This window comes from Gouania willdenowi, chromosome 19, assembly GCF_900634775.1.
Source record: "Gouania willdenowi chromosome 19, fGouWil2.1, whole genome shotgun sequence".
Classification (NCBI taxonomy): domain Eukaryota; kingdom Metazoa; phylum Chordata; class Actinopteri; order Blenniiformes; family Gobiesocidae; genus Gouania; species Gouania willdenowi.
The window spans coordinates 14637157-14659422 of NC_041062.1; the positions used below are offsets into that span (position 1 = coordinate 14637157).

General features: G+C 35.4%; 1 protein-coding gene across 1 annotated transcript; it reads left to right on the forward strand.

Annotated features, from left to right (window-relative positions):
• The first annotated feature begins 7565 nt into the window (after positions 1–7565).
• LOC114481681 (glycylpeptide N-tetradecanoyltransferase 2-like) lies at positions 7566–19511 on the forward strand. Its single transcript, XM_028476673.1, has 12 exons — positions 7566–7608; positions 7680–7791; positions 7934–8078; positions 10274–10392; positions 10521–10612; positions 13616–13732; positions 13863–14033; positions 15640–15748; positions 17564–17734; positions 17823–17990; positions 19076–19213; positions 19360–19511. Exons 1-12 carry the CDS (start codon positions 7592–7594, stop codon positions 19381–19383), a joined length of 1383 nt encoding a protein of 460 aa, XP_028332474.1. The 5' UTR covers positions 7566–7591; the 3' UTR covers positions 19384–19511.
• The last annotated feature ends 2755 nt before the right edge of the window (positions 19512–22266 follow it).

Genomic DNA, 22266 nt, shown 5'->3' on the forward strand with positions numbered 1-22266 from the left:
TGCAACCCATGGCTCTGGAGCAGTGTGTGGCTCTTTCGTCCCTCTGCTGTAGCTCCCTGTGTCTATGTGGGGGGAAAAAAAATCAGGTACATCTTTTTATTCGTCGAAGGGGAATCAGACTTTAATGGAGAGGAATCTATATAGGATAGGACTCGAACATGATCCATATAACCTAAATCTCACTGAATCACTTTTTGAAACTTTACCGCCAAATCTAAACTGCATGCTTAAGAACAATTTGACTAAAGTGATCCTGACTGAAGAAGTTTGGTCGAACTGTTGATATTTTAGTCTAATTTGGCATATTTTGTTGTAAAAATGTAAGTGACTGCCCTCTATGGGTTAAAATCTGGCTATTACTATTGACATTTTGCTATTGAGAATGGTGGTTTGTGACTTTCTGTTGGCTTCTTCACTGTTACATCACTGTTAGCCCCGCCCTTCCTATAAAAACCAGCACCTGTTGACTTTTAATCTGTGACGAGTAGTTTGGATTGACCGAGGTGTTGAGTATGTAGCTAGCAAAGCATGGATTGATGTTCTTTGGAGATATAATAGTATAGACTGCTCCAGAAACCCCACCCATAATCAATGCTCTTCAAGCACCACTCAATTATTAGATATTTTGAAGAAAATCTCAAATAAATCTGAAAAGTTTGGTATCAATTTCAAATAAATCTATATACAATGTATCTCATGTATCTAAACAAGATAGACCTCAATGTAACTCTAAGGCAGAACATTAGAGACAGCAGTAGGAAATTAAACTTTATAGGGTTTTACACACAACTCACCCCCCACATGGCTTGATCACACTGTGAAGAATAATACTCATTATACAATGAGGGAAGACTTCTGCTCTAACTGTCTGGTTTACAAGGGTGCAAGAAGACGTACACACTCCACATTCACTTGGGAAGACAGGTAAACATTTTATTTTAGTGTTTTTTACTCCTCTGGAACATGAAGGAATTACTTGATTTTTGTCACTCATTCTATGACATGAGAAGCCTGGAGAATGATCGTAGCCATATGGTAATTAGATATATCAACATAGTGTTTCCAGGACTGTATTAACATACATTAAGGTTTGTATTTGTCAAATTATGGAGGCAAAAATTGAGTTAAAGGATAAAAAAAAACTAGAAAAAATACAAGAGACTATTCTATGATTTGGAATAAGGAAATAGTGGTGGATAGGAGACCTGCAAGACAGCCGAAGAATAGTGAGAGACAAAATCTGAAAGCCAAGAGTCGTCAAAGGAAGAAACAAAAAAAGTTTCTTACTTAGAATGAGACGGATGGGGAGGAGGAAGATGGAGCTGAGAGATCACAGCAATACAGATCTATTTACAGATTAATAATGGTGTCACACACGTTCACCTGCATATCCAATCATGCCATCGCATTCATTCCACATGCATGAGCCTTTACTTCTCATTCAGGGGAAAAAGGTATTGCCTGATAGTAGATTGAAGCAAACTGGCCGTTTGGTGTTTTTAGAGAATATTGGTGTTTCTGCACCATCTACAGGTCTACAACTGAACAGAAGGAAAAGTTTCATATACGTGTAAAATGTTGTACACATTATTTGGTTCAAAGTTGTTGGAAAGGTTGACATAGAGCAGGGGTGTCAAACTCATTTTACATCAGGGGCCTAATACTGAGCAGTGTGGGCCACAGATTTTTGCAGGAAAACAAATAATTTCACCATTATTGTGCCCTAGTTTGCACTACATGTACATAATTGACTAAATACATAAGAAACTGGCAATATCCAAACAATAAGTGTCAGATATCAGTCCCAACAGGGTCTTCACTTTAAATTTCCTAGATTTTGTGACCAATTTTTATTTAGTTAAGGGAAATATTATGTCATAATTTGAGGAAAATTGAAGAACTTTTAAAGATTATTTTTTTTTTAAAAATGACTGCAATCATGCAATAAATGATATTGATTTTCACTTACACAATTATTTATGTTTTCTCTGTCATCTTTACGTTCTCCTGCGGGCTGAATTGGATGCTCTTAAGGGCCAGATTTGGCCTCCGGGCCATGAGTTTGACACATGTGACATAGAGGAAGACAGATGTAAAAATGATTTAGTGAATACACAAAGAGATGGTCCTCTCTGCGTATTTTCATCCCTAATATCGATGCCAGTAGTGAAGTTAAGCTACACAATAGAATGGACAATACTGTTAGAGAAAGTGTCAGGCTGAATTTTAATGCCATCTCATTCTGTGCGTTAATCATCGATTCCCATCATACCCTTTGATATATGAAGTTCTGCCAACAAAAAAAATGGATTCCTTCTTAAGTTTGCAAACATTAAATCTTCTTTATTTTAGAAGCTCCTGAACTCTGACACTGTAGCAGCCATAATGTTTGCATGATTATCCTGTCCCAATAGATTCGTTTTTGTCTGGGCGTGCATTCATCTCAACGATCCACTTAAACCTCTTCAAGGATTTACCAAAGAAAGAGCTTGTCGTGCTCTGTGCTAAAGATGCCTCTGTTATTATTGACAAAAAATCGTGTGAAGAAAGAATTTCATTGGATTTCTATGCGTAAATATCTGACAGATCAGCTTTGAAAGTAGTGTTTAATAGAGTAGAAAAGATGCTTCTCCGAATACTTTTTATGTTTTATCCTTATTATGGCCAAGATTGAGATTTTTTTAAATGTATATATATATATGTAGTTAAAGTTAAAATGACATACTGAAGGTGGTTCAAGAGTTCTGCTTTTAGTTGTTTATACACTCCCAAAATAAGCTGCTGGAGAATTGGAGGAAGAGTTTTCTAAACTACTGTCAGTCGTCTTCAACAGATGACTTTGATATTCATGTAGACATATTCAATAACATGGACAGTACTACCAAAGAACTCTATACCTTACTGGACACTTTTAGTCTTACACAACATGTAACTGGTCCGACACAAACACAAGGTCAGGCTTTGGATTTGATTATCTCTAAAGGTGTTTATATTGCTGCTGTTGATGTGAGACACTTAGCTCTCTCTGATCATTTCTGTCTTTTTTTTTATTATTTAGAGAGTGCAACATCTGTTCCCCCTACGTCTGTGAGTCTTAAGGAAAGTACATAAATGACAACATCTGTGCAATGTTTATGGAAGCCAAAGCCATGACACCAACTCGTGCAAGTGCGGAGGCAGCAGATTAACTCTTGGTTAAGTTTACAAAGTTGCTATAAAAGTATTTATAAAATTCTCTATAGTCATGAATGCTCAAAACTAAGAGAAAATCAAGCAGACCGAAAACATTGTTCTCGGTGACAGGGCCGGCCTTCCCGACAGGCAACACAGGCGGTCGCCTAGGACACCATCTGCTGGAGGGGCACCAAATTGCTCCCTAAATAATGATGATAATAATTTTAAAAGGTACAATAAACATGAAACACACCCTTTACAATCATTGTACATGTTTTCTCTTAATTAAATATTATATTAACTGTACCAGCTGATATCTTCTGCCCATATTTATGCACATTATTAACAGTATTTATTTTATTTTCATTCTTGTTTCATTCTTGTTCTATTCCATATATTTCTATTGTGTTGTTTGCACATTGTGTTGTTTGGTTTTAAGATTGTTGTTACTGACTAGTAAAACCAAACAGGAAAGTAGACATTAACTTCCGCTGAAACTTTTACATTTTATTTTTGATTGCACTGTTTTGCATTGCTTTTGGATTTTGCGCCATTGTTGTTGTTGTTCCTTCATGACATTTGCACTATACCTATAGGTGTTATATTGTTTTATAGTGTATTATTCTAATTTTTTAAGGTTGTTGTTAAGCTAATTGATGTGCATCGTTTTGTCTTGATATCTAATTTAAATAATCATGTGTGTACACGCAAGATAAATGCTATGGATATTGTGTATATTTCAAAGAAAAGATACAGTCAATAAGGTCAAAAATCAATATAAACCAAGAAAATAACAAAAAATCTTGAAGAGCTTCAACAACTACAATGTCAGTGTATTACAGTAAACCCTAAAAAAATAGAGGAAACTGTTCGGCAGCTAAATCCACCAACTTACCGCCTTGACACAATACCTTCAAACTTCTTAAAAAATGTTGTGAATTCAATTGTGACTGATTTGTGCTAAATAATTAATCAACTATATCCAGGGTTCTCACCAGGAATTTTTCACAGCATAGGGGGCATGGTGCGCATGCGAGCGCCACCGATGCAGAAAATTTAGAAATGTATTACTCTTTGAGGGCCAAAATTAGTGAAGTAAAGCGAAAGTATTTTTTTTTAATCTTTGTTACTGCCTTACTTTTAGGGGTGTGCCATCTTAGGGACCTGACGATTCGATTCGATTTCGATTTCGATTCAGGGTGCTACAATTCGATTAATCAATGATTATTACGATATTATCAATTTTTTATGCATATTTTTTGCTTTTCCTCACTTTGTGGCTATTTCATACTTTCAAACCAGGTATATGTGTTGGTATCTATTAATTAGAGTAACCAAACAAATGTATCACTGTTATGTTTATTTATATCAAGTCACCAAATCCAACAGTAATCATATTACAAAACAAATAAATATTATATATATGTATATATGTATATATATAACAAAAATATTAGCTTGATCAAATATTATTATATTAGTTTTTCTGATTAGATTAAGTTTAAAATGACAGAGCCAAAGCACAGCACATGTTAACCCACACTGTTTTTGGGTTGTTCTTGTTTTTTCTTTTTTTAGCGATTGGCCTATATCATTCTTATGCATGCTCTGAACACCCTGATAACTGCACAGAACAGGTTCAATATTATGCTCCATGAACAGATAGCTTAAAAAAATTAATTTCTCATTGCCCTGGTCCTGGGAAAGCTGGTAATTTTGGATGAGGCTAAAAAAAAAAAAAAAAGGAAAGATGTATTACTTCAGTTCTGATTTACATCACCAAAGGGACACAACAGAACATTACGGTCACTTGAAGAAATGAAGATTGTACTCATCACTTAACAGCAGGACTTGCATAACCTTATTCTCAAAGCTGGAAAGGATAAAAGGCTAGTATTCTCAAGAGGCATTACTGTCTGGTTAAAAAACGGTATTTCATCTATCATCAGTGAATTACAGTCATTACGTAGACTTGTTTTTGACCTTCTTGACTACAACAATGTACTTGGTGAGAGTGGGTTTACGATCTTAGAGTTTGATTTAAAAGTTGATTTTAGTTAAATGTAAATCAACACTAGATGGTTACAAAGGGATACTACAATATTTGGTCGAGTGGTGCTTTCAAAAATGGACTCTATCAAGAATAATCTATCCAGCGTCTTGTTTCAGACAAAAATGATTAGCTTGATAAAAAAAAAAGTAAAATTTTACATGAAAAAACAAATGTGAATATTTATGGGAAGAAGACAAATTATGAAGATGGAGAAGGTGTATGATATATTTTGTCCTTAAACTAAACTATTTTAATTCATTCCAAAATACATTTTCAACAACCTGTGAGGAATTGTTGAATATAAAACTGTGAAACGTGAAAAACCAAGCACAATGCTTGTATGTTAAACAATTTTATTTTTAACTGGTGAAAATTTAAAGGGGCAGTATTATGAAAAAATCATTTTATAATGGTTTTAGCCTCAGAGAGCCAAAGTTGAAAAGATTCTGTTTCCTCCCTCCCTTGTTATTCCACATTTTGTAAAAAGTCATCTCCAAAAGGGCGAGTTGGATTTTTCTCGCTACTTGACATCACCTAGCGGAAACTCCTCCTTCTTACAATCCTGGCTCCTCCTACCCTATAAGAATGTGAGCTCCTCCCTCTCAAACTACTCACAGCTAAAACAAACACTGAGGTTTAATATAGAATATATGTTATACTTTATTGTCATATATGTAAAGCTACGTACACGTAAGGTGTTCTCTGCATTTAACCCCTCCCTGAGGAGCAGTGGGCAGCCAAGGTGTCAACCCGGAGTTCCATTTTTATTATCCGTTATATGGCCTCGTATTGTCTTTGACATGATCTGATCTGTTTGTGACACAATGCGATGCAGCGGTTGCACAAAACAGCGGATCTTGAATGAACTATTCCTGTAATAAGCAGTGTTAGGAACTTACTTTAAAAAAAATAATTAGTTATAGTTACTCACTACTTGTTCCAAAAAGTAACGGAGTTAGTAACTGAATTACTCTATAATAAAAGTAACTCATTACCAAGGAAAGTAACTATTTGCGTTACTGTTAAAAAAAAAAAAAAAGTTGCTATATGTCAAAGAATTCAGATTTTCAACAAATCTGCTGTGTGTGTGTGTGTGTCCCGTGTGCTGGCACGTCACCTTAGCCAATCATAATCGCTCACCTTGTTTTTAACCCGCCTCCTCTTGCTGGCACATGTGTAAAAACACTGGCTCTGATTGGCTACCATGACACATGACGCTGCCTTAGCCAATCATAATCTCTCACCTTGTTTTTAACCCACCTCCTCACTACAGCTGAGTAAGAAGCCGGGGATGCTTTCGGATAACAGCTTATTCAATCAATGCATGTAACGCACCACATTTAACGTTCAGTAATGATAATGGCATTGTAACGGCGTTGTAACGGCGTAAAAAGTAATTAGTTAGATTACCCCGTTACTGAAAAACAAGCGCTGTTACCTAACGCCGTTATTTTAAACGCCGTTATTCCAAACACTGGTAAAAAGTAGTGGCGAGGATGACGAGAAAACTACGTAGCAGCTCTGGTGAGTGTTTAAAACAGCTGACTCAGCTGATTTACTGCAGCTGCTGCTGCACGGTGCACACAGACCATTTGTCTGACTCACAATCACAATAGCCGCTTAAATAGCCATGTGTTTTACTGTTCTGTGCAGTTTTTTGGCTTAAAAAGAGTATGTGGATAGCAAAAGAAAATCGCTACTGATCAGTTCTTGTGTTGGTTTAATGTCTATTGACACACCCATCTCATAAATATGCATAAGTTGGCCCTAAAACAGCCCGTTTTTGGAACTGCTCTGAAAGTCACTTTTCAGAGGACTAAAACTCTGGTGGGTGAACAATAGCATAATACTTGACCTTTAATAATATATACATTTTTATAGGCTAAGAAAAGCTTCTTTATTTCATCGAGACGCCTAATATCTTTCTCCATCTTGGCAAGTTTCTGATCAAACAGCCAAGACAGAGTTTGCTTTAACTTAATTGAGCTCCTACAATGAACATCACCCACAGGAAGAAAAAAACAAAAAAAAACTTATTGGAAAAGAAATGTGAACTTGGAGAACTTTATGGGAACTCTGCAATTAGGCAACTGTTTGCAATTAAAGCGAACGCCTGGATCAAAGCTTTAAGCTCTACTCAGTAGCTGTCTATTATGAAGCTCTATGAAGTATATACTAATACTGTAGGGGTTCTATTCAAGTGTTAATATTGTTATCTGTTATCTATCGACAGGAGTGGTCGTTTGGGGTTGGCCAACTGGGGCGCCTTCTCCCCTCCCCTCGCTGCATGTTGAGATAAGAAGCTAAAAACTGCATTTGTGTCTAATAAACACCCTCAGTAGTGAGGGGCCACACTAGTTTACAATGTCTGATTTAAATTCGTAAGTAGAGTGGTGAAAAAATGATTAAAAACAGAGGTGTATGAAGATACATTAATGCAAATGTCTTTCAGCAATGAGAACCCCATGACGGAGGAGGAGACAGGCAGCATTGGGAAGAGCAAAAAGCAGCTGAAGAAGGAAAACGCTTGGAGAGCAAATGGACCCAGAGATCCCTTTGCAATGGTTGGTGACTTTAAAAGATGTATACGGACTCATTTGTGTGAAAATTACCTAGAAAATGTACGACATGGCAGTTGAGTTTAAACAAGTTTTAATGCCATTGTAACCTAATCTTTATCCCACCCTGTTCCTGTTCCTGTTGCAGTTGAATGCACTTCCTGAAAAAGAGCAACAGCAGATTCAAAAAGCTCTTCACCTTTTCTCTACGGGCTCGACGTTGCCCAAATCCCTGCAACAAGCCCAGACGTACCAATACCGCTTCTGGGACACACAGCCGGTCCCCAAACTAGGTAAGAAGAAGTGACTCGTCATGTTTAAAGTTCATAATTTGAGTCAAACTAATCTATTCACTCAGCTTTATGACCCGAAATGACTTTTAATGAGTTGCCTTTTATTAATCAATGCACTGCATGATGATGAAAGCACTCAGGTTTTGCTGACTGGCAAAGTTTTCACACTGTGCAGCATGACTTACACTAATCAATCAACTGGTAACAGCCCACACGTTACTGGTTTTAAGGAAATTATAAATAAATAAGCCATTTTCCAAGAACTACCTGTGAATGCTGAGAGATTTGGAAATGTATCCAAACATATTCTGGGGACATTTATAAAACATTTAAGTATTATTTGCTTCGTCCTTGGGATCGTGACCTTATGTGGGGCTGTCTGAAATGTCTGGTAATAATAAAATGTAAAAATATAGTGAAGAAAATGAAATTCATATATATATAAATATTATTGTATTAATTATTTTGCACAGTTAAAAAAAATAGGATTTTTATTTATCATTGTGTGCATGAGCATGTACATAGCAAAATAACATCCCCCAGTTCCCCATTAAGCCCTTAAAGAATAAATACAGTAAAATATTAATAGTATAAAAGAAAAAAACAGAATAAAAATAATACAAATAGAAAAACAAATATAGAAAAACAACAGTAATATGATTGGAATATATATACAAAATAATAAATCTAGTTCAAATAAAAAGCAGTAGGAATATATATGAGCTGGTGCATATTGTCACCTTGTATTTGTGACACAGTATCGAAAAACAAATTTTAGAGAAAGAAGGTCTCTGGGGTCGCCAAAATATTGTGATATAAACATGGGGTCACGGCATGAAAAATGTTGGGTTGTCCACAAGCTACTGAACTTGTCTGAGTTTTTATTTGTGAAGCATTTTTGGTTCCTTAGTAGTTTTTATTAGTCAAAGCTTGTTAGTGTTATTGTTTTGTTTTTTTAGTTTTTTTAAGTGAAAGACAGAAATGCTCTTATACTTCCATCTGATACAATATTAGCATGGATTATCTATTATATAACATGTATTTCTTATTTTGTAATGTAGTGTAGTTTATTAACCAATTGGTTAGATAAAATTTTACTTAAAACTTAATAATATTTAAAATTGAGTAAAAAACACGCTTTTAAAAGACCCTGAAAATTAATCTTAAAAAAAAATTCAAAACAAATTATGTATTGTCTTATATTTGCAGGTTGATATAATCAGATATGTTGTTTTCTGATAATGGACTGATATTAGTATCAAAATCAGATCAGATATTTCATTTTTTGTTGCTTTTTTTTGTCAATGGATCATTTTAATCATAGTTATTCATCGAGAACACTTTCTTTGTCTGAAATTTTACTCTGTACAACATGTAAAACTAAACAAAAAGGTGCTATCTTTAATTTTAGTTGAACACCTTTTAACCTTAAACCCTTCTTTGATATCCACAACTCAAAAACACCCAAAAAGAAAACTCATTTTCATACATATGGTGTTTTTCAACCCTGAATAAATGATTTAATTATGTGTTTTCACACAAGCATAATGGAAGAAAAACACCTGTTTTTAGTGTATTTCTATTCCTTTTTTAATGGTGACATAAAGGACATTATCTCACACATGTGATGCGTGACTAGGTCATGCACTCAAGCCAACTGAAAGGAAAACATGAGTTTTAGCAGAAAAGTATAAGTAGCGAACCAGTGATTGTCCTTGTATAAAACAACAAACAACATGAACCCGCGCTTGTTTAGCGCAGACTTTTGAAAACGGCCGATCGGATCCGTACGTCTCCACGGAGACACTGTTCCAAAACGAAAATGGTTTTCCGAAGTATGTTTGTGTGTGTGTCTGTTTGTGTAGACGATCGTACACTGATGACATCACTGTTGATGACATCATCAGTGTTCTAAAACAATGTTTAACAGGAGTTCCACAGTGTGGATGGGAAAATGAATGGGATATATATCTATACACCAAAATTTAATCAGCTGTTCCTTGACCCATCATTAACATTTCCTGAAAATTTCATTAAAATCCATTCATAGCTTTTCAAGTTATCGTGTACAGAAACAAACAAACAATCACGCGCAAACAAACTGACCAACATACTTCCGAAAACGTTGTCGTTTTCTAAAGTAATAAATAGTCTGTATTGTACAGTTATACAGGATATATGTGTGACCATTCCAGGTGACACTGTAACAACTCATGGCCCAGTAGCAGAGACTGAGGCCAGCATCAGAGAGAAGCCGTACTCCCTCCCAGAGGGTTTTTCCTGGGACACGCTGGACATCAGCAGCCCTCCAGTGGTATGATACTTAACGCTGTAGCATAAAAACACTTCTGCATCAGATTCAATGACTTCCAACTAAGATGTTTCTCACTTTAAACAGCTAGAATGTGTCGTGCATTTATGTGATTGTGTCAAACATTCCAGCTGAAAGAGCTATGCAGTCTGCTGAATGAGAACTACACAGAAGATGATGACAACACCATCAGATTTCATTTCTCCGCTGAGTATCTGCAATGGTAGAAGCATTTGGTGATTTTTGATGATACAATCGACTAGTGGTGGGTAGAGATGTAACGATTAATCGTAGGGCAGTTAAAAATCGATTCATACGTATCACGGTTGATATCGATTTTCTGAATATTGAATCGCAGTACTTTTTTTAACCGCCGCCACAAGTGTAGGCGGCGGGCGGAGTCTGCTAATACTTTCTTTCTGGCCGCCTTCTACTCTTAAATATGTTAATAAATGATTCATTACCCCTTTAGCACCGAAAGAATATTTGTAATATTACTTGAATATCTGTAAAAGTCATGTTTTTCTATTAGCTCTGTCTGCTAGCATAGCTTCTCTTCTTCACTGCAAGATATCTGCATGCCAACCGACCACTGTATTACCAGCGCCCTCTGCTGGTCCAAACAAATATGACGTAAATCATTGCAATCACGTTTTTTTTTTTTTTTTTTTTAAAGTCCAATTGTTAAGGCACAAAATACATTTTCAGTTGCACTTTTAAAAAGAGAATAACTATTATGCAGTTTTGCATTGTTTATTATCGAACCAGAATTTAAATTAATAGGCTTCATTTTCATTTGTATTATTCCTTTATTTATTTCATTCAAGATTTGTTTTTAGTTAAATTGCATTGTTTTGAATAGTTTATCAAGGAATTCTTTTGACAATGAAAAATTAAAGGAAAATAGTACAGCATTTTCTAGTTTTTTTCCCAAAAAAAAAATTTGTCTACAGTCCCCATTTTGTAAAATAAATCGTAAGAGAATCGTATCGTGTACCCAGTATCGTGAATCGAATCGTATCGGGAGTTGAGTGAATCGTTACATCCCTAGTGGTGGGACGATACACTGAGATCACGATACGATAGACCAGTGGTTCTCAAACTTTTTGTGGCTCAAGTCCAACCTTTCTCTTATTTCTGAATCCAAGTACCGCCTTTGTCCGACTACAACATTTTGCTTAGAAAACTATTTAAAAACAACTATGCAGCATAATGATGAAATGAACGAGTGATAACACACATTTTAAATAATCTCATTTGGTAAATAAGTGGTAAGAAACAGTATTTAGTGCAGGGGTTCCCAAGCTTTTTTGGATCGTGACCCCATTTCGATATCAAGAATTTCTGGCGACGCCAAGTACTTTTTTTTTCTAGAAATGGTTTTTGATCATGTTTGAGCTCAGATTCTTTTAACTAGATTCATATTTCATAAAGTGAAAATATAGAAATACAGTTTTTTTTAAGACTGCGTTGTTTTATTTGAATTTAAAAAAACTAAAAAAAACAATAATAGTTACAAAATTTCAAAAATCTATTTAAATTTTTCAGGAAATTCAGGTGACCCCACATGGGGTCCTGACCCCAAGGTTGAAAAACACTGATTTAGTGGCTCCTGAATAGTTTGTATAATTTCCTGTCATCTCACACCTGTAGTGGGACCAAGACTGACACTTTGTTAATTTTCTAATCTCTCTTTCTCTCTCACGTACCCCCTGTAGTGCCATCGCGTAGCCCTATGAGTACACATACCCCCATTTGAGAAACACTGTGATAGACAATAATGGGCTCATGATAACAATATTGGAAAAGAAAAAAAGACCCAAATAAATACAGTTTGAAAAATAACCATGTTCTTATTTGTCTTTAACCCTGGACCCTCTTACATACTTACTATGGGTTTGACTTTTTAACTCAATAGGAACCACGCGTACCCTCGACGATACATGTTGTGATGTTTTAATATCATGATATCTTGTAGCACAATGCATCTTCCCACCTTCACAATGAATCTTTCTACTTTAAAACTAACCTTGCCTGTATTCAAAAGTATTCTCTATTACTCATTCTCTCAGCGGCTCTTAGGAACAAATTTGCCACTTCTTATTTTTTTGTTTTTTGGGACCATGAGGGTAAAACCTTGATCATGTTTTCCTGGAAACAATGATGGGGCATGACTTTCTTGGATTGTGTCCTATGTATTCTACTAAGTCATTCTCAGCACAGCATTTTCCATTCATCTTTTACCCTGCTGGCTTTATTCGAATCCAGATCCAAATTGGAGTCATTGGGTGCTGGAATCTGTCCTTGCAAAGATTACTGATGCAGCCAGACAGAGAAGAACACAAGCAGACTATCTGTGCTGAAAAACACAAAAAAAAAATATGCATGGGGACAGAAGAGTAACTAAAACCCATGCATGTAGGGGGAGGATTTGTGCTTAATGCAGGGGTGTCAAACTCATTTTAGTTCAGGGGCCAAATACAGAGCATTTTGATCTCTCGTGGGCCACAGATTTTATGTGGAAAATTTGAAAATTCAACATTATTCTGCCCTAGTTTGCACTTCTACGTATACATAAAATACTAAATATGTAAGAAACCAATAATATCCAAGTGATAAATATCAGTCCCAACAGGTTCTTCATTTCATTTTAAATTTCCTAGATTTTGTGACCAATTTCTATTTAATTGAGGGGAATATTACATCATAATTTGAGGAAAATTGAAGGATGTAGTAAGTTTAACATTAAAAATGACTGAAATCATGCAAAAACTGTGAGCCCCTGAAAATACTGTTAACTCAACAGTATTTTCAGGGGCTCACAGTTTTTGCATTTACACAATGATTCACATTTTTTCTGTCATTTTCACTTTCTCCTGCAGTCCAAATTGGATGCTCCAAAGGGCCGGATTTGGCCCCCGGGCCTTGAGTTTGACACATGTTGCTTAATGCGATAAAGGGACTTTTTGGTTAATTTTGATGGAAAATCTTACATCTCAATCACACTGTTGTGGTTTAAAATACATTTTGTAGAATTAAAATGTGTTTGAAACAAATATTGGTGTTGTTTACATAGTAAAGCTGTGTTTGGTTAGCATAACAGCCACTACCAACACTGCAGAGTACCACATAATGACAACAACAGAAGGAAAACCTGGAGAGGGACTATTAGTGTGTTCGTATTCACTCTGAGTTCTGCAACATTGTCATTCATTTCCCTTTGCAGGGCTTTGCAGCCTCCCAACTGGCAGGCCCAGTGGCACTGTGGTGTGAGGGTAAACACCAATAAGAAGTTAGTTGGCTTCATTGCTGCCATCCCTGCTGATCTAAGCATATATGAATTGTGAGTAGCTCCTCAAATGATTTCCAAAACATGTGTGTGAAAGCTGCTGAGTAAATGCTTGGTAAACAAAGCACGGCTCAGTGTCGACTCTGCCTCAAAGTGAACTCTCAGAGTGTGTTCTGCTGTGCAGCCAGAGGCAGGTGGTGCAGGTCAGGTTCCTGTGTGTCCACAGGAAGCTGCGCCTCAAGCGGATGACTCCGGTTCTGATCAGGGAGCTCACCAGACGGGTCAACCTGCAGGGCCTCAGACAGGCTGTCTACGCAGCTGGCGTCGTGGTGCCCACACCACTGAGCTCCTGCAGGTACAACCACAATCACTGAGTCACATTAGTTTGGAACACAAAGCAAACGCATATGTGGCGATTTACAGAGAAATAATACGTTTCTCTGATTGAAAACACAAGTTATGGTTACGTCGGCCATAGGTGGAGCTTGAGATTCTTGCGAGGGGGGGCAAAAGAAAAACATAAAATTAAATAATTCCTCAAGATTTGCGCCAACCATAATGTGTGTAATATATACAACAAGAAGACATAGTCATCAACATCTCCCGCCAGAATGGTTCTCATTATAACTCACAACCTTTTGCCAAATGTCCTAAATCTAAGAACTTGGATGTATACATAAGAAAATATTATCACATCAGAAAAAAATTACTAACTATCTGAAATGTTTTCTAAGAAAAGCTGTCCCCTTTGAAGATACCTCGAACAGAGTAAAAAAAACGGAACAAGGGCAATAACTCCAGAGAAAATAATTGCACGCCTCTCATTTTCGAACTCCATCAAGGTATTGATAACCTGAAGCCACACACCGAATTTGGTTATCCAATGTTTAACAGTTTCTGAGAAAAGCTGTCCCCTTTGAAGATACCTTAAAAAGAGTATAAAAAACGGAGCAAGGGCAATAACTCTGGATAATATTATTGCGCACTTCTCATTTTCGAACTCCATCAAGGTACTGATACCCTGAAGCCACACACCGAATTTGGTTATCATATCTTAAACAGTTTCTGAGAAAAGATGCCCACTTTAACTCGGACGGACGGAGCCCAAACCTATACCCCCCTTCCACATTTTGTGGTGCGGGATAATATCGCAAAAATTATTATTAACATAATTAATAATGTAGACTATAAAAATTTGCGTCGAAGCATCATAACATCCTCAGTCATTCACGCTCTTAAGGGATTAAATGCTTCTTAAATACAGCAGCATACCACAAGTATCATATATCGTTTGAAAGCATAGAAGCTTCCGTTTTTAACCATTTAAACCATTCTAAGACACAACCATCACAGCAAACAGCCAATTATTTTGTCAAACTTAGAAGAAAAAAAATGCTGACATAAACAAGCCAACTAATCCCACCATATTGTCCAAAACACAGCAAAACTGCTGCAAAAAGATCAAATGCAACGTTCTGTTTAATTTGTTTTTTTGTTTTTTTTTAGCTCTGTGAGGCTGACCGTGTCATTGGAAATTAAAATTTTTAGATACATTTTGTAAATTCATGATAAAATCAGGACGGGCGGCTACTTTCTGTTTCATTTTTGCTGCAGTACCATACATGAACTGCTGGGTGCAGTGTCGCTTCACCGTTTACAGAATAATTGCACAACAGGAGAAGAACCAAGTCACATGACTCAAGTGGCAAAAAATAACAACAAATTAATTCATATATATTTTGAATACAGTCACTATGTTTTATGGCACTTAAAATATTTGTATATTATGTTCTTTATATTAAGAATTGTATTTTTTCAAATGAATTTGGGAAAAATGTAATGAAAACTTTGGACCTTCTGCAAACTGCATATGACGTCGGCCTGTGTTTTTGTTTTATAGTAGATGATGATGTATTAATCTCCAATCTGCACGTCCGTAATTGACAAAACAATAATTTTAGACAGTGGCATCGCCCCCTAAATGTCCGGAAGCTGATGGAAGTCAACTACCCTGGTCTAAAGGAGAACATGAACCTACAGAGAACTCTGAAGTTCCTCCGTCTGCCTCAGGTTAGTCTGTGCTGCCATCTACAGATAAGCAGGTACCCAGGCCTCTGCAGAGGAAACCCACATTTTATCACCAAATAAATAACATTAACTTTACTATGAGTGTTTTATGTCCAGTTTGGATTTAAAGGGTTAAACTCTCCAAAGCCAGGTGGATCACACCTGGCTACTGTATGTTCTTGCCTCCTGTAAGAACTTGAAAATAAAATACTACACAAGCCCACAGATATACATATTCATATATAACTAACTTTCAAACTGTTTTTTCTTTAGGCTACACTGGGTTAAATGTATAAATCTAAAAATTAACATCAGAAAAGTTTAAACATCGTCACGTCAAAGGATTTAATTCCAAACACAGCATGATATCGTTAGATACATTTAGACACTTAATTTAGCATTCAACCGATGTCCTTCCTATCATAATTTTATGCATTTGTCCTCTAAGGCATCATATTAATGAGTTGAGAAATTGCCTCGTGGGAAAATTCTTTTCCAAGTTGTAGGAGTGAATGTGTGTGTGTGTGTGTCTGAGACTGTGTTAGTTCTGTGATGGACTGGTGACCAGTCAAGGGTGTACCCTGAGTAAGCTGGGACAGCTTCCAGTGCCTTGCGTCCTTGGATTTAAGAGTCGAGTATGAATAATGAATGGAATATTTTTGGCTCGGTGAAGACTATTTCAATACATTAGATCACTTTGGAAAAACCTGGGAGAGGTCCCCATGGAGGTAAGTTTGTGTCTTCATGATTCAATCAAAAACGATTTAAACAAAACAAAAGAGTTATTTAATCAAAGAAAACGAATGCAACAAAATTATTTTACGTCAGAAAGATTGCATTTCAATACTTTGATTTAATTATTTTCCCTTTTTTTCATTATTATTATTATTTTTTGTTATTGGTTGATTGAAAATATTTTTTTTTGATTGGAGAACAGTTTGTTCTCTGTGTCTTCTTTATTCAAAAACAAAAACAAAAAAAAATGATTCCTTCAATTTTTTTAAATCTATTAAAAAACTTTATTTTAACCAAAAAAAACTATTTCAATCAAAGAAGTTCAAATGCAATTTCCGGCAAAATGTCAAGGTCAAGGTCGCATGAAATGTCAAAAACCAAAATGTTCCATATTTATTGTACAAGTTTGATGTTTACATTTATGAAAAGCTCATCTAAAGTGTAGTATTTTATTTAATTGGATCAAAGCTGTACGACCCAGATCGGTAGTGGTCAAAGTTCATGACGTCACCAAAAAAAAACTATAACTTGGCCACAAATTGAGATACAGTGCTCAGACTGGTACCATTGAACAACATTTCCTTTCATTGTGTGACCTTGACCTTTGCTCAAGGTAAAAAAAAAAAAAACATTTTTTTTCCTTCTAACTTGACCACAAATTGAGATACAGTGCTCAGACTGGTACCATTGAACAACATTTCCTTTCAGTGTGTGACCTACCAGTAAAAAAGTTTTGTCGGGGTCAAAGTTCATGACGTCACAAAAAATATCTTTTTTTCCCTATAACTTGGCCACAAATTGAGAACCAGTGCTCAGACTGGTACCATTGAACAACATTTTCTTTCATTGTGTGACCTTGATCTTCGCTCAAGGTCATATTTAAGGTCAAGGTCAGTCTTTGTTTGTTCCTGCATTATATAATTTTTCAACAAATCCAGATACAGGTTGTCATTTTTGCCATATTTCAATTGCCAAATATGTATTTGCCTAAGTTGGGAATACAGGTCTCGCCTTGTGTTTTAATTGTTTTCATCAATAAATTTAACAAGAATGCAATATAACTCATTAAATAACTTTTTCCAGACGACAAAGATTCCAGGCATGCGACCTATGACCCATGAAGACAGCCCAAGGGTTCTTTCTCTTCTCCAGAAAAGCCTGTCTAGGTTCCATCTGCGGCCTGTGTTGTCTCTGCAGGATGTGCAGCATTGGTTGGTGCCCAGAGAGAGTGTGATTGACAGCTATGTTATCGAGGTGTGACCTTCCTCTACAAAGCTTTAGCTCACAGTGTTTGTGAAACACTGACACTGTGTATAAACCACTCCCCTGTGCGTTCATGCAGGGCGATGATGGTGAATTGACAGATGTGGTGAGTTTCTACCGGGTCTCCTTCAAAGTGCTGAATCATCCTTTCCACTCCACGCTGAGGGCGGCTCACCTTTTCTACATCGCCTCCGCGGCCACAGATCAAGCTGACCTCGTGGAGGACTCACTGGTGCTCGCCAAAGCAGTGAGCGTTCTTAGAAATCAATGATTCAAAACAAATATTGTGTATTTCATTATTAATATTCATTAATATTAATATCCACATTTGCCTTCACCAAACATAAGTGATCCAAATTCCAGTGTCTTTACTTGCAGCCTAAAATTTAATGAATTGAGTTGTTGTAGTGAAGTTAATCTATTTTCTTAACATCATTTTTATGTTATAAGTATTATCACTTCAAGGATATTTATATTTGAATAAATTACCTTTGTTGAAGTGTTGATTAATGATTAATAACATCCCTAACGTCAAGTGGTTTTAGCTAATTCTAATGTTAAGCTAATGCTAAAGCTAGGTTAATGCTAGGCTAATGCTAATGCTAGGCTAATGCTAATCTAAGCTAATGTAAATTATAATGGTAATGCAAGCTAATGCTAATGTTAGAATAATGCTAATACTAGCTAATGTTAATGTTTGACTAATGTTAGGCTAATGTTAATGTTAGGCTAATGCTAATGCAGTATTTGTGTTTGTAAGTTGTATAAGTATTATCACTTTAATAAAGGAAATTTATTTAGATCTTTGAAGTGTTGATGGTGTTGATGCTAGCGCTAATGCTAATGTAATAGTTAATATTAATGCTAGGCTAATGTTTAGCTAATACTAGGCTAATGCTAATGCAGCGTTCAACAACACGGGCCAGCACCTGCATTTTCTTCAGGCTAATGCTAAGCTAATGCTAGATAATGCTAATGCTATTTTAATATTTGTATCTAATGCTAATAATCTCATTGGTATTAATATCCAAATTTGCCTTTGCCAAACAGAAGTGATCCACATTCCAGTGTCTTTACTTGCTGCCTAAAATGTTATTAATTCAGCTGTTATATTTATCTATTATTATCTTAATACCAGTTTTGTGTTATAATTATTTTCAATTCAAAGATATTTATATTTAAATAAATCACCTTTATTGAAGTGTTGATGGTAGATTAATAACCCTCCATAACTTTAAGTGGTTTTAGATGATAAATACATCAGTGAGCATTCATGTATATGTGATATATGAAAACAAAAACAAACTAAAAGCTCTTTCGTCTCACTCACAGAAAGGTTTGGACGTCGTCACCGCTCTGGATGTGATGGATAACAACAGTTTCCTTGAGAAGGTCAAGTTTAGCATCAGTCCCATTGGCGTGCATTACTACCTGTACAACTGGATGTGTCCAACGATGAAGCCAGACAAGGTAATGTTTCAGTCCTTCAGAAGAGGTTGCCTCAATTATGCAGATGTTCTCCTCCTTTCATTCTGAACTTCACATCCTTTCTATGTGACACGATAAATAGCCAACCTGTGATTCCCACTTTGTTTTGTTGGCTGTTTGTTTCACAGGTCGGCTTGCTCTTACCCAACTAACCCGAGAGGAAACTGCCAATGACATGACACAGCAGAGCAGTGAATGTCAAACCACATAAATGCAAAACAAAAAACAAAACAAAAAAAACACCAATTTTGACAAATAAATCATCATTTGTAAATGTGAATATGTTGTTATTTTGCATGTCCTATATTCTCAAGATCAATTCAGATCTAAAGATGCTATTACACGTATATACATTGCCAAATCAAGTGTGACATAGAACGATCATGTGCACACAAAAATAATAGAATAATAAATGTAAAAGAAAATAGCAACATTTGTGTTTTGCAAAATAATAAGAATAAGGTTTCACTATATACTATATATAACAGTAACAGTATATGTAGAGCACAATTTACAATTAACTTATAGGTGTTAAATGTTCAGAGTTTTACATATATCTATATACACATGTGCGTCACATCACATGTGTTATACATAAGTATATACATATATATATACTGTATATACACGTGTAAACTGTATATGTATATACATACATGCTAATTATATATATATGACTGTCTGCATATCTCTCTGTAAATCCTTATCTGTCTCTGTCTCTGTGCATATCTCTATATTTTACTTTCAACTAACTAATGCAATATCTAAATATGACCAGCAGAGTGCACTGTAAAATAAAACTACAGTAATGCTGCTTTTAAAGCCAGAAGAGGGTCAAACCAACCTCATTGTATCATGTTGTTTACACTTGGTAGATAATCATAATCTGGAGGTTTTATTATTAAAACTATAGATACTTACAAAGCATACAATGTATTTAAAGAATGCATACTAAGCCTGACTGAAGGACATTTTTTCCACGAGCTAAACATATAGGCCTAAACATACCAACTCATATTTGATCCTATGTTAGTAAAGTGGTGTGTTATGGTTTAACTTTGTCATGTTTAGCTGTGTGGTTTTCATAAATCATAACTTTCTCGTTTATTCTGCATGGATCAAACACATGTCATTGTATATGCTATATATATTATCTACCCTATCATTGTGCATGCTGATGACATAATGGCCGTAGTTATTGTTTTTAGGTTTATACCAGGGGTCTGCAACCTGCGGCTCTGGAGCCTCATGTGGCTCTTTGACTCATTTCCAATGGCTCCCTATAGCTTTAAAAAAAAAAAAAAAAAATTAAAATAATGAATTGCTATTTCTTACAGAGGGTATTGATGACTAATGACAATAACTTCAAATATGATTATGATAAAACAATTTGTTAACCTAAAAATAAATCATATATGTCACCTCCTGAGACCATCAACTTACCAGGTTGGAAATCCCTGGTAAGATAACTAACAAAAAAAATATTCTGGAAGAAAATAGATATTTTCTTTGTGTGGGGAAAGATTTTTTTTTTGTTTAGTTTAATATCCATGCTTGATATGTTGCAAGAAATGATCACTTGGCATGTGTTGACTGACATGATCATGTGATGTAGGTTTATACACTCCACTTCTGCACACATGGACAAAATCAATAACGTAAAATATTGTTTTGGAGATATAAGCCATCAGCTTTTTATCACAGTCATGCTCATGGATAGTGGAAATACTCACAAGAGACCCATAATCTCAAATGGACCACTTCACATAATCCCACCTTTTAACCAGCCTTCCATTACTTCCTTTTCACATACATAAGCCTGATCCCACAGGCCACACAGATACATTAGTAACTATGATAAAGTCTGCCGACAGTGACAGTCAACCACCATTGTTAGACTGAATAAATACATAACTTTCCATGATTTATAAATATATAGCCGAGACTAATGCAACATTAAAGTGAAGGAAACAATTGCAATGAACACTTAATAATTTATATTTTATCTGATCAGCATCTGACTATACACATCTCTGCTGAGTTCGCCTATAGAATAAAAATCTCCTTTTATAAGTGGCGAGCCCATTAGACGTTTCACTTTGTCATGATACTAAAGCCAGCTCATTGCCTTTGTAGTGTGCTCATCCAGTTTAACAGGAGAAAAACTGCTGACTCACAGCTGCTCATTGAAGGATGGGGAGAGGATAGACATTATTATCAACTAACACTACCTCAGAGAGAGACGACACGCTCTACTATAGAGATCTGCTGGATTCTAGGGTCACTACTACAGAAAAATACTCATCTTTCATGATTTAAGTTTATTTTACTTTTCATAATAGTTAGGGAAGGTTGATGTTGTCCTTTCATTAAACATGCAAAACCTATATCTGATATTTTACTTTGAAAAGTGAGAAGCAGAAGTTATTATTTTGTGTGCATACTGGACATGTGCATAGTTGCAATAAAACAGAATGTTCAACTCAGTGAAGTTTCTGTGATAATGTAGCTGTAATACAGTAAGAAATTATATTTTAAAAAAATATTTATTTAAAAAAATATTTCACCTGATTTTGTTGTTGTCACTTTAGTTTGGTAAAATGAAGTTTGGTTTAGAAATAAAGGATGAAAACAAAAAATTTCTGTACAACTCAGTTTTAATTTTGGCAAAAATAATAATAATAATTCCTAAATATAGATACAGTATTTCAGAATAAAGCCATGCTTATTACATTTTTTTGAATAAGATAAAAATATTTTTAAAAATAATGTTAAGTTTTTATTGGAAATGTGGACATTTATTTTTTGGTTTTAGTTGTTTCTGTTTTTTGTTTTGTGTTGTTTTTTTTGTTTTTTTTTGTTTTTTGCCGTATTCTCTACAGGAAGTTGCACCCCCAATAAAGAAGGAAGTGGACATATGATACGTTTTTGGTAATTAGTAAAAAAAAAAAAAAAAAAAAAAAGAGAAAAACACCAATTTCATATTACACAAATAACATTTTCATTAACATTAAACTTTTGATGTTAAAAAAAAA